General features: G+C 38.4%; 1 protein-coding gene across 1 annotated transcript in view; it reads right to left on the bottom strand.

Annotated features, from left to right (window-relative positions):
• The window catches only part of PATJ (PATJ crumbs cell polarity complex component), a 319,938-nt gene that overhangs the window by 134,091 nt on the left and 167,933 nt on the right, over positions 1–17,914 (bottom strand). Inside the window, exon 28 of the mRNA XM_090269550.1 lies at positions 10,627–10,823. Within this exon, the coding sequence (XP_090125676.1) occupies positions 10,627–10,823 (197 nt within the window). The remainder of the gene's footprint in view (positions 1–10,626; positions 10,824–17,914) is intronic.

Here is a 17,914-nt window from a genome sequence, read left to right as displayed (position 1 = left end):
AAAATATTAATTATACATAAATTAAAAGCTACTTCAAGCAACAGATTTGCCTGAGGTTTAAATACCATGTTATATCATGTTCAAAACACCTCCTCTGCCCATCTTTTATGAAATAGAGGGATTTACTATGAACAGTAATAATTATTGTTAAAGAACTGAGGTGGAATTCAGGGAACTGGAATTGCTGAGAGAAACCATTGCATACAAAGCAACTATGTGTTAGCAATCATAGTACCTGGTGATTCTGAAATGATATGAGGCACTTCTATTCTATCCTACCATGATTATGTGTTACCTATATACAATTATTTTAATTTATTTCAGTTATATTTAGGAATTGGAGGGGGGATGGTTGGGGTTGACATGCAATAGATAATTTTTCCTGACTTAAAATAATGAAGAAGAGACTGATGGTTACTGTTTTGGTTTGAACACCCGATTTTCAGGTTGCATTACTGGTTTTAGGCTTACCTCTTAAAAACTATCATTAAAACATACATAGGCAACCATGTTTTTGATAAGTGAGTAGTTGTTTGATATTGTTAGTAGGTTAAACTTGGAATAAGAATTGGAGTAACACTTTTCTTTCAGACTTTGTGCCTTGAGATTGAATAGTGACTGTAAGTGACTAAATTCCTACTGTACAAATGAATTACATGTTGAGGCTGATATAAGGAAACCCTTCTCAATAACCTAAGAGCATACCTTTTCAGATTGCATTTCAAGTATGGTCACTACAATAGCTGTGAGTAGGTCTGGAAGGAAGTGGAGAAGAAACTGGAAATAGGAGGGAACCGAGGTCAGAGAACTATCCCAATGTTAGTCACGAAAAACCCGAGGGAAACTGCAGAAACGGGAGGACAGTCTCCAGAGGCACCACTGAAATCTAATTACTACTTCCAAATGGCCAGTTTCTTCCCCATCACACACTCCCAACCCTATTTTTTATATTCTTTCCACAGTAATCTAAGGTTCTTCAATTATCCACACCTTTACTTCCTGCTTTCAAGGCACTTTCTCCCATGATTTTAAGATAATGTGGCTCACTGGAGAAATCCCACATAAAGCTTTGTAGAGCAATAATGAGGGCGATTATAATAAAAATTAAATGATTGCCATTCCTCCAAAGGATCAGTAAGAATATAGGTCTTTAGACTAAATATTTCAGCAGCATGAAGACAATGAAGTGTGACTAAATAATTCAAAACTCTCCATTTAATAAGCCAGAGACAGAAACAAAAATGGCAGAAATAGAGGTCAAAGATTTCACTGCAGGAAACCCAGAAAAGAATGAGGACACCCCATATAAACTAGGTTTTACATAACATTTCCTGCAGCCTGAAAAGACAACCTTAGCTCTACAACATATGGAGAGGGGAAACTATTAAATTATGAAGTTCACAGGAGCTCTCAAATTGGGCAAGAACAACCTTAAAAAAATTTTTTTTTCTTTTCTGGTTCTTGAGAGATAGGTACAATTTCACTGACTGCATTCTTCTTTTAATTCAAAGTGGCATTAAATTTAAAGAAGATAAAGAGTAACATGGTACTGCATTGCAAGAAACTACTTTAGATATTTTAAACTAGCACTGGATTAACTGCATTAATCTAGATCTGCACAAATTACAAAATGATGAGAAATTCACTTGTTACCTTCTGGAATCACTATTAGTCCAGAGAACAAAGCCCTTAAGACAGAAAAGCTAGTGTTCACATACTGATTCTGCCCCTTGGTGTCTCAGTTTCTTTTTTTGTAATGTAGAGGTTAAAACAAAACCAACTTTCATTGGGTTATTATAAAAGTTAAGAGAGCGAATGTATTTAAAAAATGTAGCATTGCCTTGTAATTAATAATAACTATGTGATGTTTGCTCAATTCCCAGCACAGCTCTCCGACTCCCAAACATTCTCTTACATCTTTTTGTAACTCAAATGAGATACAATACAATGGGTAACTCAGGGAAGATAATTCAGTAAGACACAGGTACCTGTTGGTTAAAATGCTGTAATGATGGAGGGTGGGGGTTGCACTTTGAAGAAAGAAAAAATGTTGCACACACAGCTGAGGTTTACGGCCGTTTTGTCTATGAGGCTGACCAATCGTCAGCACCGCGTTCTTCTGTTGGCTTTCCAAATTGTGAATTAGGCTGTAGACTATTTTTAAGAGTCACAAAATGGGGTGACCCTAGCTTTGCACATGAGAGGATCATATTCAGGACCTGCTTACAGTACTTATTTTACTCAGGTTTGTGCAACCGATTTTTTAACTGCTTTATTATGCTGTGATAGACACAATAAATCACATGTTTAAAATGCAAAATTTGATGTTTTAACACTCATGAAACCATTGCCACAATAAAAACACTGATCAATTTATTTTTGCATTTTAGCTAATGTATAACCCTGTGTAAATAAAACTGTAGAAAAAGGAAATTTTGTTTTTGCAATTTTAAAATCCTTTCTCTACTTGCTGTTCCATAAACTTATGTTTCTACAATGGCGTATTTTATTACATAAAGTATCTTAGGGCATAATTATTGCATTAAGTACACTTTATAAAATTAAATCCATGTATGATAATTATCATAAAGAGCCAATCTAAGACAGAAGCTTTTGACTGTAAATTAGAATCTTATCTATGGATGCATGAAAGCTAGAGATTTATTTACTACTGTACTATGTGTGTTTCTGAATTCCATCTAAATCTCCCAAAAGATTTCAAAAATAATTGACTGGCCAGGAGCAGAGAGTGAAGGATCGACTGTTGGGACTGGTGTGGTGAAGGCCTGCAGGAGGAGTTTTGTCAGAAAGCAGCTGCAGGCCCCTGGGTCTGTCATTTAACTTCTATGGTTCCAGATTTTTCTTTTTTTCTTTTATTAAATAAATATCACTAGACAGCAAGATCTGGGTTTACTTGTAGTTGCATGTCTTTGTCCCTGACAAATATAGGAAATATTCATGCTTTTTATTTTTAATGATTCTTAAATAAATATACACACATGCAAAACAACAAGACTTAGTTTTGGCTATCCTGCAGGTAAATGTCTCAAAGGGAATGTACTTCCTCTATCTCGAAGGACGTGGGGGACAGACAAGGCACAGCTCCATGTGCCAGCCCGATCGATTGTGCCCTTGTGGTGCCACCCACACGGCTCCTTCTGGCTGCTCTGTAACCTGACAAGTCACTCCAATTCCCAGCACAGCCCTATCAGCTCTCTCCCGACTCAAGCACTGCAGGGAAGATTATAAATAAATCCTACATTCATTTGACAGCACCATGACCAGGCCAGGGCATTTTCTGGGACTAATTGCTTAGGGAAAGCCAATACCCCAGAGCCGCGGTCCCCCAACCATTTTGGCACCAGGGACCAGTTTTGTTGAAGACCAGAGCGGGGCGGAGTGGGGGGAGCTCAGGTGAGCTTCACTCGCTCGCCCGCCCGCGGTGAAGGAGCGGGAGGCGGAGGCGGAGCTCCGGCGAGCGGCCTGGTGCCAACACGCAGCAGAGAGGCACAGGTCTGCGGCCAGCGGGGCTGCGGGACAGCTGCCCCAGTGCGAGTCTCATTCCACCCACCCCACAACTAGCATCGCAGTAAAGGGCAAAGAAGCTGAGATGTAATCACATTGGCTTCTGGGGGCTTACTGTAGGATTTCTTTTATACATGAGCTGGGCCTTTGAGCGACAGAACTTGCTGGCTGCTTGGCCACTGTGACAACACAGTCCCATGGCAGCGACTGTCCTGCCAGAAATCCGTCACCAACAAGGCTCCAGTAAGAAGCAGAGTTTCTGACTTCAAAGAAGCCACAATGTATGTTCAACCAGCCTCTTCTACCTCCTATAAATTAGCCTCAGCTTAGGGCTTAAAACAACTCAGATCAACTATAAATAAAAAGAGGCTGTGAGCAAAGTAACAACAAAACAATAATGAGAAGTAATATGAGGAAATGGTGGAGTTGTAAAAACAATCAGGACAGGGATAACTTGACCTCAATTGAGGAGAGAAACGCTAAAATAAAAGGCATGTGGGTGGATAAGCAAATACACAGATGTGCTCTAACCTGGAAATCTAATAAGTATAATCTAAAAACCCATTGTACATGCCTCCCACATAATGCAGTGGCCCTTCTACCATCTAATACAGTGCAACAGCCAAAGAACAGCTATTGTAACACTGCCTTTACCTTTCCTGGCACTCATCAGGGAATCAATTTCTTACTTTCAGTTCAAAAGCACACTGAATTGAATATCGTGCTATGTACAAATTCCTGACGTATCATAGAGAAATGATGGAAATTTTTTCTCAGCTATGAAAGGTAACCAGGGAAATAGTTCCCACAGGAGCCCCCCCCCCCCCCCCCCCGTCATCCCTGACCTAGGGCCAACAGTCACATGAGAAGACAGGTTATAACTGCTTAAGAATCCAGGATGTACATTTTTTTCATTCTCGCAGCTTTTCAAGATGCTGCATGGACCTACTGAGCAGTAAGAAGGTGGTTTCCCTTTGGGACACCCTTCAGAGACAAATGTCCTAATATAACAAACTAAAAAGAACCAAAATACACAAATCCATGCAAAATATTATTTTATAAATATCAGCTGAAATGTATTAAGGTATTATTATGTGTCAGATACTATGGCAACACTTGCCATTGTCTTCTCTCATTAATTCTCATCATACCCCGTGGCTGCTGCTACACAATCACTCGACTGTAAGCTCTATGAGAACAGGTACCATGGATTTTGTTCACTGATTTAAAATCAATAACTTGTTCATGTGCTGCCTCCAAATGACAGATGCACAGTAAGATACTTGCTGAATGAGTAAATAATTTCCATTTGCTAAAGAAGGTAATAGGCTCCGAGAAGAAAAATAACTAGCCAAAGACATGTGATGCTAGAATGTGTTCCTACATATCTTTATCTTTTTTAAATAAGAGAAATTGAGGGAAGTGGAGAGAGATCAATTTATTTATAAGTTTAACCTTTTTTCATCTCTGAATGAAGATTAAAGTTGCTAAATAGCAACAAAAGCGCCAAATTCAGAAAGTCAAAGGAAGGAATAGGAGGGGTCTGATATAGTAATTTGTTAATATACTTGTTTTTTATGCAGGAGAGCTCTTCCAGCCACTAGCCTAGAAAACAGGTATCTGAAGTTTCTGTCTGTGAAGGAGGAAATACAATTCAATTAACAGTGAACTATGTGCCAGGTACTTCTAAAATGCAGCTAATAACTGAAAGAATTGATTTAAGTTAAAGTAGGTCTTCTAAGTCCAGTGCTCACTGCCCTTACATAGTGCTGACTTTTGTAAAACACTCTCATACTCTGCAGACACTGCTCATTTGTGACAGGTATCTAATAAGATGTCAGAGAAGTAAAATATCAGTGTTCCTGTTGGTCTGTGTCCAATGGGCCATTCCATCTTCAGTTTTAATAAGATAGAATAGAGCTAGAATCTTCATGTTCCAAATTATAGCCTTTGGAACCTTTCCATACAACATGCAAAAGAGAAAATCTATGTCTAGGTATCCATAACACACAAACTGACTAAATACACATGATTTCCTAAAGAATAGAGAATCATAAATCAAAATTCTCAACATCTAAACAAATGGGGTTTGGGTGAAGTACTATGGGGAACACAGTATACTTCAGGTGGTTAGAGCATGGATTCTTTTTTTTTTTTTTAAGTATATTTTATTGATTATGTTGTCCCAATTTCTTTTCCATTTGCTCCCCTCTTCCCAGTACCCACTTCCTTCCAGCAATCCTACCCCCCTTAGTTCATGTCCATGGGTCATGCATGTAAGCTCCTTGGCTTCACCCTTCCCTATATTATTCTTAACTTTCCCCTGTCTATTTTGTACCTACCAATTATGCTTCTTAGTCTCTGCACCATTTCCTCATTTCTCCCCCTTGCCCATCCCAGCTAACCCTCTAAATGATCCTCATACCTATGATTCTGTTCTTGTTCCGGTTGTTTGCTTGGTTTGTTTTTGTTTTTATTTTTTAGATTCAGTTATTGATAGTTGTGAGTTTGTTGTCATTTTAATGTTCATAATTTGATCTTCTTTTTCTTAAATAAGTCCCTTTGACATTTGATATAATAATGGCTTGGTGATGATGAACTCCTTTAGCTTTACCTTGTCTGGGAAGCAGACTTTATCTGCCCTTCAATTCTAAATGATAGCTTTGCTGGATAGAGTACTCTTGGTTGTACTTGGTTGCTTTTCATCACACTGAATATTTCTTGCCAGTCCCTTCTTGCTTGCAAAGTTTCTTTTGAGAAATCAGCTGATAGTCTTATAGGCACACTTTTGTAGGTAACGCTGTGCTTTTTTCTTGCTGCTTTTCAAATTCTCTATTTATTTTTAATCTTTGGCATTTTTAATTATGATGTGTCTTGGTGTGGTCCTCTTTGGGTCCAACTTGTTTGGGACTCTCTCTGCTTCCTGGACTTGCATGCCTATTTCCTTCACCAAATTTGGGAAGTTTTCCTTAATTATTTTTTCACATAAACTTTCGATATCTTGCTCTTCCTCTTCTCCTTCTGGCACCCCCATGATTCAGCTGTTAAATGTTTAAAGTTGTCCCAGAGGTCCATAAACCTCTCCTCATTTTTTTCAATTCTTGTTTCCTCATTCTGTATTGGTTGGCAGTTTTTTTTCTTCCTTATGTTCCAAATCATTGATCTGAACTCCGGTGTCCTTCCCTTCACCGTTGGTTTTGTGTGGATTTTCCTTCGTTTCACCTAGCATAACCTTCACTTCTTCCCTTATGCATTTGCTGTACATAAGCATATCTGTCAAGTCTGGGAGCATCTTTATTACCAGTGTTTTGAACTCTGCATCTGTTAGGTTGGCTATCTCATTTGTTAGGTTGGCTATCCGCTCATTGCTTAGTTCTCCCACTGGAACACTGATCCCTGTCTCCTTTTGGGCCATACTTCTCTGTCTCCTCATCTTGACAGACTCCTGTGTTTGTTTGCCTCTGTGTCTTAGGTAGAGCTGTTGCACCTGTTATGTTGTAAGGGGCGGAGCCTTAGGTATTCGTCAGTACAGGGTGATCTGTTTCACCACGTTGTGGCCCTGTGTTTGGGGGAGGGGTATGAGAGGGAACAATGCCACTTGCTCAGCACTTGCCCCTTTTTCAGGCACTTCTCCTGGTTCCTGTATGGGACTGGTGCCCCTCTAGCTGTTGCCCTGGCCAAGGTTCCCATAGTGGGTTGGTCTGTGGATGTTCTAGGACCATGGGGGACCTTTAAACAAGCAGACTCTTCTGAGAGACCAGCAGTTTCTGCCCCAAACCTCACTGGTTTGCATAGTCAGAAGCAATGAGGCTTTATTGTCTGCGGTGCTGGAACCATGAGCTGCGTAGTCTGGTCTGGTTCTGGAGTGCTCCCCAGGTGCCCCTCCCTACTTTTTAAAACATGAGACTGTGCTTTCCACCAGCCTGCCACTGCTGCCACCACCACACCACATCCTCTCTACCCTGGCTCTGCCCCTCCTAGCTGTCTGGGTATTTCTTCTTTATATCTTTGTTTGTTGGACTTCCATGCAGCTCAATTTTCTGGAACTTCAGGTTGTCTCCAGTTTTGAGATGGTTGTATTCCTTCTTAGTTGTGGAGGGAGATGCAGCATATCTACGTAGGCCTCCATCTTGCCAGAAGTCCTCAAGCCTGGGTTCTTACTGAAACTTAGTAACTTAGTTCTGTAATATTAGGGAAGTTACTTATATAGTTTTCTTATCCATAAACTGGGGATAATAACAGGACTTACCATGTAGGGCTCTTAAGAATACTGAATACAAATGTGTGAGTGCATAGGGAGAATGCGGGTAATAACTCAGTAAATTAGATTTTGCTTTCATTATTACTACCACCACCATCACTTTAGTTTCATCTCTGAAGAAGTCCCTATACATAAGTCAAAGGATATAAACATAAAGCAATGAATTATATTAGTGAATCCATACTATCACCTTGATTTTTATTTATTTAATGATTATGCTAGTCAGTGTTACCTAATATGGGTTGCTTTCATGATGCTATATTACAAAAAAAGAAGAAAAAGTACCATATTTTTTGTTCCATAAGATACAATCCCCTCCCCCCCCCCTAAAATTGGGGGGAAATGTCTCTGTGTCTTATGGAGCAAATATTGCATCAGACCGTGATGTGTATTACCTGATCTATCAGCGGTGGCAACAGCTGTTAGAAGAGGAAGCGGTGGGCCCATGTGAAACCCCTGGGGACGCTTAAATGTCCCACTTTACTGCTAGATCTCAGGGTGTCTGTTTAGTTGCCGTCTGCCTCTGCCCATCACTTGAGACCTGGGAGAGTGGAGAGAGCTGCCTGACACTCCCAGCTACAAATGGTGACCTGTTGAATCAGCTGAGGCTAATAATGGGTATGAGGCACAGTGCCAATTGCCAATTGTCTTTGACCTGGGTGGGGTCTGTGTCAGTAGAACTGCCTCCAATCACCAATCACTGTGTCTTAAGGTCTGCCAAACACAAGAGGCAGATGGGTGGAGCTAAGGTAACATGTTCTTGGCTGGCTACTGGCTCCTTTAGATGCTACAGCTGTCTCATCTACCTCCATACTGTTTCCAGTGCACACCAGATTTCTGTGTGAGGAGGCCAGCAGTGATTGGGGGAGCAGCCATAAATGCTGAAGTTTGTAGTATATAAAGGGAGTTATGGTGGGGTCACTATTCTAGTAGTAACACAGGCACTGAGGGGATTAAGAGGTATCACTAGCTGTAACAGGCACTGGGGGTAGTCCACAATCACTTGTAACTAGGATAGTGATACTCCAAGTGACTGTTACAACTAGTGATACCTTTTAACTCCCTCAATGCCTGTTATTAAAGGCCCCCATAAGTTCTGACACTAGTGATGATGAGTTCTTGGGGTTCCCAGAAAACTAGAAGAGTACTTGAACCTTAAAGTCTCTCCTCATTTGTTAATGACAGTGGTGATGGTTCTTAATACCACTGTTGACCGCTATTCACTTTACATGGTTGAAATATTATTCTGTTATATTTTATTAACTATTATAGTACACAATTTGGTTCAGAATTTTATTTTTTCTTGTTTTCCTCCTCTAAACCTAGGTGCGTCTTATGGTCAGGTGTGTCTTGTAGTGTGAAAAATATGGTAATTCCAGGAGTGACATTTTTGTGGAAATAGGATTTAAGATGGGAGTCACTATCAGGGTTGGGAGAGAGAGGTGGTACTAATGGTCTCACAGTTGTGTCTGACCAGCTTTGGCTGGTCAATTGTGGGTGACTGTGAATTGTATTCTGAGTCAGACTCTAAAGAGGAAATGTACAAATCAAAATCAGTTAAGTCCTCATTTTAAATAAGCAGTCTGACACGTGGTGCCTCTGTGACTTAACTCCCCTTAATGTCCAAGTGTTGGAGCACCTTGTCCAAGAGGCCCAGAGCACACTGGTTAACAAAGAGCTAAGGAGTCAAACCATGCACCGGCAAAAGAGGCTGTTGTGTCTGATACTAAGTATATGTTAGCTGTTGTCATTATTATTACATTTTCATTTTGTAGTGCAACAGTCTTGTCACATCTGTTTCTTCTTCTAGACTGTGAGCTATTTGAATGAACTAGATGTACTCCAATTTTTCTGTGTCCGGTTCTAAGAGACACTGAAAGAATATTAGCTGAGTGAATAAGTAACTCAACAAGCAAATGAAAATCCAACTAAGGTAAACTCAGAACAGAAACCCTAACTTTAAGTTTAGGAAAATAAGAATAACCTTTCAGTTTATTTATGATGAAATCATCTAGAGAATAATTAGCAGAGGATCAGTCATTTCCCTGCTTCTTTTATCTCTATCTTGTTCCTAAATAAGGAGCTTATGTGGCCTTAACCCATATCATCTTCACAGATATTAACCATTCCATGACAATCATTTCACAAGGTTTCATTGGCTCTAACACCTTCCCAAAAAACTAAACAACAACAACAACGAATGTCATACTTATGGTTGATTCAAAACTCAGAGAATTTTTATTAAATACCAACAATATTAAATAAAAACATAATTAAATTAGTTTTGAAATTTTTAAAATTAATATTAAAAATAAGCCTCATCCTTTTAATATGCTTCCATGAGATTTTGCTTAATGGCTCCTAAATTATTTTCATAGATTAGTTTTTACCCAAGCAGCAAAATAAAATTTGCAAGCAACAATATGATTTTTATTTTTGCTTTCATAAATAATTTTAAATAGTTGAAGAAGATATAATTTGTCAACATTCTTCTCCATCTCATTTTATTTATTTATTCATTTATTTTTAAAAAATATTTATTTATTTATTTTTAGAGATAGGGGAAGGGAGGGAGAGAGAGAGAGAGGGAAGGAAATATAAATGTAAGAGAGGAACATTGATTGGTTGCCACTTGCATGTGCCCTGACTGGGGACCGAACCCACAACCCAGGCATGTGCTCTAACCCAAAACCGAACTGGCAGCCTTTCACTTTGTGGAACCACTCCCAACCAACTGAGCCACACTGGTCAGGGCTCCCCTTCACCTAATTTTCTTGTACAGTATTCCCTGCACCCCTTCACCTCTCACACACACACAAATATATATATATGCCCCTTACCTCTAACAGCTCATCTCCAATATGCATTCGTCTGTCCTTGGCCGCAGGTCCTTCCGGGTTAATTCCCACCACAAATATACTCATGCGTGACCTGTCTTTATTGCCAGCAAGGCTGAGTCCAAGTCCATTCTTATCCTTTTCAAGTTCAATAATGTGTAATTCTCCAGGCAAATCTGCATATCTTTGCCTGATTTTTTCTATTAAAAAAAGAAAAAGAAAATTAAATAGAGCAGTTGAATTTGTATTAAAGAGATGTCTGCATTCATCTGTTCATACTGTGATTTCACTACAATGAATTGTCCCTCTTTGAGAATGAAGTACCTGAGGTCATTCATAGCTTTATGTATAGGTTACTGTTAAGAATTATTTTATAACTATCTAAGAAGGTTAGCTCACTAATAAAATGTTCCCTGACTGTTTATGATCACACTGGTCTAGACTTTCCCTGTTTTATTTTCTCACATAAGAAAAAAACGGGGTGGGGAGACAAAGAATATTTACTGAACACCAGCTATGTGACAAGCAATGTGATTGGTCCTTGAGATATTCTGAACAAAACAAACATGGCTCCTGTTCTCATGAATTTGCAGGGCAGGAGAAAGAAAACCAACAATTAATTCTAAATAATTATATTTTTAAAAATTATACAAAGGGTACAAAATAATATTGAGTGAGCAAAAATCAAGAGGAATTAAGAATGTTGGTTTAGCAGTCAACTTTGAATTCAATATGCAAATCTACCACTTACTCAATATCCAATAATTAATACACTATTCTATCACTATTCTATCACTATTCCCTTGGCTGGTTTGGCTCAGTGGATTGAGCGTCGGCCTGTGAGCTAAGTGTCGTTGGTTCAATCTTCCAGTCAGGGCACATCAGAGAAGGAAAACTCTGACTCCAAAAAACCTCCGCTGCCTTGCGGCATACCTCTTCAGGGGAAAGGCTAAGGGAGTAAACCCCGACAGAAAATCCGGAGCCGGAGTCCCTAAGGCGGTTTGACGTTGTAGTCAACACCGGCAACTCCTGCGGCGCACCTGAAGCCAAGCTGTATTGACTCCGTCTTTCCCTTGGACCCTTCAGCTGCGAAGAGAGGGGGGGTCTGCTGCATGGGCAACAGCAGACCCTCCATATCACCCTGCCCAGGCTCTGTAGCTTCAGCTTCACTGGAGAGGACACTCCAGCGTCATCGTAAGATGTCGATTTAACACGGGAGGAGACAGATACCGTGTCACTCCCGAGTCGGACTGCACAACCATTCTCGGCGGTGCAGATAGACTCTTAAGAAGCTACACCATCGTCTCTCGAGACGGACGGCTGCCGACGACGATTCTATCTCTATGGGATTCATCTGGGAGGTGGATATTAGATTACCCACTGCATAGATGCTAAAAAATGAACTAAAATACATGTTAAAGAACTCAGTGGTTCATGGCTTCTAGGTATTTTATAATTCTTTTATTCAATCTTCTGTCTCACCTTGCTACTCATACTTTATGGTCTAAATTACTTATTTTATATTTTAGGATATAGCTGGCTGTGCTTCACTTGTGTTGGTCCTGTGAAACAAAATCACCTAGCAAATGCGAAAATACAAGGAGAGAAAGCAGCAGAGAGTTCCACGTGGTTTACAAGGAGGTAGAAATAGAGAGCCATGCGGCTTTGAAAGGAGAGAGATCCCTGCAGTTTGCAAGAGGGAGTGAAAGAGAGATCTACGTAGTTTGTAAGGAGGTAGAAAAGAGAACCAAGTGGTTTGTAAGGAGGCAGGAGGCCACCATGCGGTTTTAGAAGGAAAGAGAGATCCATTAGGCTTTGAAAGGGCAGAGAGAACCATGCGTGATCCAGTGCAACATGGCACATGTTTTCCTGGACTTTTATATGGGGGCTGATGACATCGTACCCCAGATCCTGAAGGAGAGAGCTGACAGATAAGGGATGGGGAACTTCTGGGCATGTTTTTGGCTTCTAGCCTTTTGGGGAGCAAGGGAAGTGCTACATCCTGTGGGAGAACAGGGCTCTGAGCTGAAGTACTCACTGCCTTCCTCAGGTTGCAATATTGTAAATAAGGACCTGATTTCCTCAAAAACAAAACAAAACAAAACAAGGAGAAAAAAGAGCAAAGATAAGGGGATCTGTTAGTGAAAACAGAACCATCACCACCAAACCAAACAAAACAACACACAAAACAAAACAAAAACACTACAATAAAAAAAAGTAAAATGTACTTATTTGAAAACATTAGTAAGTAAGGCCCTGCAAAAAATGATCAAGGAAAAATATAGATGATACAAATAAATTATAGGACAAGAAAGGGGAAATAACTGCTGACAGATTTTAAAATAACATTATGATGAATAATATATCAACAAACTAAATGTTGACACATTCTAAAATATTGATAACAGATAAATGTCTTAAAATTTTTAAAGTGCCATATTTAGTATAAGACTAAATGTAAAACTAAAATAGACTAGTAATTATTGAAGAAACTAAAATGATCATCAAGGATACTTCCTTTAAAAAATACCTCAGTCCTACATATTTTTACATTTGAATTCTATCAGATTTCAAGTTATAACAAGTTTTTTATCCTCCATAAGCTGTTCCAAAACATGGAAAATGTACAAAAAGTTACCCACCCCATTTTTTGAGGCTGGTTTAATCCTAATTCTGATTCCAAAATAAGAACAAATCAAGAAAAGAAAATTATAGTCTTATTTATAATCATGGATATAAAAATATCTTTTAAAAAAGATAATTTAATTAATAGTGTACTAAAAATATTTAATTTGACCTCTATGATATAGCCAAATACTTTACCATTTTATGACATAAAAAAAAGCATCTTCATATGATTCAATGTAACAATACATTATAAAGAAGGGTATAGCCCAGGAATGCAAGGATGGTTAACCATTAGGAAAATTTTCTAGGAAAATCACATTCATAAACTAAACTAGAAGAACTGAAAGATCTTACTAATAGATGGAGAAAATTATTCTGAGAAGATACAACATCTATTTAAGATTTTTCAAAAACCCCAAATTGTTGGCCAAATCAGAACAGAATGTATTTTCTGAAGTTAAATTTACAGATAAAAATATAATGAAAAAGATAATTGCAGTATTTAAAATCAACAGGGAATTAATATACAAAGAGCTCCTATAAATTAAGCAGAAAAAAATAGCAACTGCAATAGAAATCTGGTCAAAAGATATAAAACTCAAAAGTCTTATGGACATGTAAAGAGACATTCAAATTCATTAGCAATTATGGAAATGCAAATTAAAATGAGACATCAGTTTACACTATTAGACTGGCAAACACCCAAAAACTGGATCATTAAGCCTTAGTGGAGATCTGAGGAGCCCTCACACATTGTGGTTGAGAGTGTTGAGTGGTGTAGCTATTCTAAAGAGTCATTTGGTAATACTTAAATTAAGCAGACACATACTCTATAAACCAGCAATTCCACTCTTGGGTCTATGTATCGTGATGAATTCTTACACAGATCTCAAGGGGACAACTGGCTGATGTTCATTGCAATGTTATTTGAGACAGCAGGGGGTTGGGAGTAATCTGGCTGTCCGCCATTGGGAGAGAGGACAGATGAAATGTGGTGAATGGACATCACAGTTAGAAACAATTCATTGTAAGTAGTAACAGACTTTAAAACAGTGCTAAATGAAAAGAAGAAAAACCAGAGTGACGTCAATACCATTTATGCAAATTAAGATGATGCACAAAACACACAATATATATTTTGGAAGCAAATATACAGAAACACAAGTATTTAACATACTGGTATGATTCATTATAGTGGGTGAAAAAGTAGGAAGAGCAAGGGCAAAAGGATCAGAATTCAGTTCAAATCCCTAGCTGAGGCACTTAACACTGCTAGTTCCTTGGGCCAGTCACCAAACCTCTAACAAACTGCAGATTTCTTCTTTGTAAAATGAGGTTGTTACCTTAAATATAAATGTTGCCTAAAAATGCCTGGGACATCGGGTCTAAATAACGTTAGAGGAAAAACACAACCATGATTTTGTTTCCATGGCTTAGTTATGTTGAGGTTTTAAGTCAGTCTGAAGATGGTGACAAAGCAACACTTTCTTCTTTACTTTTACCTATCTTGAGGAAACAGAGACTTGTGAAAGGGAGCAATGGCTCTCCCATGATGGTATGAAGGAAGCAGGCACACAGTCCTCCAGTGGCCATTATCAGAGGAAGGGGCTGGTGTCATTCTCTTCATGATTCTCTGAGTTCCACATATTGTGGAGTCCCCTGGACAACCTCTGCAGATGCAGAGGACTCACACCAATGGAGCAAGTGTTTGTCCTGTGGGATGTAGGCCACTGAGGTAGATTTAAAAGTCTGCTAGTCAAGGGTGGCATTAAAACTCTTTCTATAGTTTCAACTTGGGAAGATGAAAAAAAAAGTCCTGGAGATGGATGGTAATCATAGTTGCACAAAAATAGAATGTACTTAATGCCACTGAACTGTACACTTGAAAATGGTTAAGATGGTAACTTTGTTGTGTATATTTTTTCATACACACACAGAAAAACCTATCCATAGGCTTCAAAGACCCTTCAAAAATTGGTCCCCTTATCAATACCCCACCAAGGGACTAAGGTATAGATTTATTATCCTGAATTTTTAACACCAGCAGTGTAGTATTCCATTGTGTAAATGTACCACAGCTTTTTAACCCACTTATCTACTGAAAGGCACCTAGGTTGCTTCCAAATCTTGCCTATTGTAAATATCACTGCTATTAACATGGGGGCGCATAAATGCTTTTGAATTGGTGTTTCGGGATTCTTTGGGCATGACCCAGTGGAATCACTGGGTCAAAAGGCAGTTCCATTTTTAGTTTTTTTTGAGGAAATTCCACACTGTTTCCCACAGTGGCTGCACCAGTCTGTATTCCCACCAACAGTGCATTAGGGTTCCCTTTTCTCCACATTCTCGCCAGCGCTTGTTGTTTGTTGATTTATTAATGATAGCCATTTTGGCAGGTGTGAGGTAGTATCTCATTGTGATTTTAATTTGCATCTCTCTGATGTCTAGTGATATTGAGCATCTTTTCATATGTCTATGGGCCATCTGTATGTCCTCCTTGAAGAAGTGTCTATTCAGGTCCTGTGTCCATTTTTTAATTGGATTGTTTGTCTTCCCGATGTTGAGTTGTATAAGCTCTTTATATATTTTGGAGATTAAACCTTTGTCTAATGTATCACTGGCAAATATGTTCTCCCATATAGTTGGTTCCCTTTTCATTTTGATAATGGTTTCTTTAGTTGTGCAGAAACATTTTAAATTGATATAGTTCATTTATTTATTTTTTCTTTATTTCCCTTACCTAGAGAATATATTGGCAAAATATTGCTATGTGAGATATCTTAAATTTTACTGCCTATGTTTTTCCTCTAAGATTTTTATGGTTTCACAATTTATATTTAAGTCTTTCTTACATTTTGAGTTTGTTCTGGCATATTGTGTAAGATGATGGTCTAGTTTCATTTTTTTTGCATTTACCAGTCCAGTTATCCTAATACCATTTATTAAAAAGACTGTCTTTATCCCATTGTGTGCTCTTGCCTCCTTTGTCAAATATTAATTGACCATAAAGAAGTGGGTTTATTTTTGGACTCTCTATTTTGTTCCATCAATAACTACCCAACCTAACAAATGAATTTGGCAAAGTAGTGGGATACAAAGTCAATATTCAGAAATCAATGGCATTTTTAAAAATTATTTATTTATTTACTTATTTATTTTTAGAGAGAGGGAAAGGAGAAAGAGAGGGAGAGAAACATCACTGTGTGGTTGCCTCTCATGTGCCCCCAACTGGGGACCTGACGTGCAACCTAGTCATGTGCCCTGACTGGAAATCGAACCAGGGACACTTGGTTCTCAGGCCGACACTCAGTCCACTGAGCCACAGCAGCCAGGTCAATGGCATTTTTATACACATTGAAAGAGAAACTAAGAAAACAATCTCATTCACTATTGCAAAGAAAATAAAGTACCTAGGAATAAATTTAACCAAGAAGGTAAAAGACCTGTACTTAAAAATCTTTACAACACCAAAGAAAGAAATTGAGGGAGATACAAATAGTGGAAACATATACCATGTTCAAGGATTAGAAGAAATAACATCATCAAAATGTCCATATTACCCAAAGCAATCTATAGACTCAACATAATTTCTGACAAGATACCAATGGCATATTTCACAGAACTAGAAAAAGTATTCCAAAAATTTATATGGAACCAAAAAAAGACCCTGAATAGCCTCAGCAATATTGAGAAAGAACAAATTTGGAATGATCACAATATCTGATATCAAACTATACTACAAGGCCACTGTAATTAAAACCATCTAGTACTGGCATAAGAACAGATACATACGCTCTTTAATCTCCCGTTAATTTTTATTGTTAAGGTTTCCAGGCCTCAGAATTTGAATTATTCTACAGTTTTTATTTGGACTCATAACTATAAGGGGTTTAAAAGATGACAGGTCCAACTATTATACAAATTAAAATTTGTTTTCACCATATCATGGAATTGGAGACTTTTAATTCAGACAAAACAAACCAAGAAATCATGTAAAGCTACCTTCTCTTAAAGTATCTCCCTACCTTGGACTCCATTTCATAAAGAAAAAAGTAAGACTGTAAAAATGAAGATCCTGAATAAGGTTATGAAGCTAATTTATAGCTAGAAACTAGTCTTCTAATATGCAGTTCAAGTCTTTCTCTACCAAATCATGTTAAGTTTCTCTAATGACATCTTTAAAAATAAAAATGACTTCAAATTTCTCCCTTGGTTAAAGAAGCTATCTTTAGAATCATCATTTTATTGTAATACCTCTTTACAAAAAAAAAAAAAAAATTTCACAGTCCATCATGTCTTGAGTCCTCTCGCATCTTTGTAAACACCTCCATACGCAGGTAAGTGAAACAACACTCAGAAAGGTGAAGTGATATGGCCAGTGTTTGGGTCCAGGTGCTGTGCCCTCTTCATCACATCACAACGGTCACTTAGACTGGTAGAATTTTTAATAATTCGAGGCTCCCTTAAGATAGTTGAAATAATGATTCCCAGGCTTAGTCTCCTTAGATTATTTTCCAGGAAGGCTACCTAAAAATCATCCTAAGAGCTTGTAAAATAAAATCGTAACTAAGCTCCGCTAGCTGAGATTCTGAGCCAGTGAGTTTGGGGTAAGGTTTGGGAATGGGGTAAATTTCTCTTTGTAACGAGGTCCTTAGATGATTTT

This window comes from Furipterus horrens, unplaced genomic scaffold (assembly GCF_987537825.1).
Source record: "Furipterus horrens unplaced genomic scaffold, mFurHor1.1.pri manual_scaffold_3, whole genome shotgun sequence".
NCBI lineage: Eukaryota > Metazoa > Chordata > Mammalia > Chiroptera > Furipteridae > Furipterus > Furipterus horrens.
This window is presented reverse-complemented; position numbering and strand designations above follow the sequence as displayed.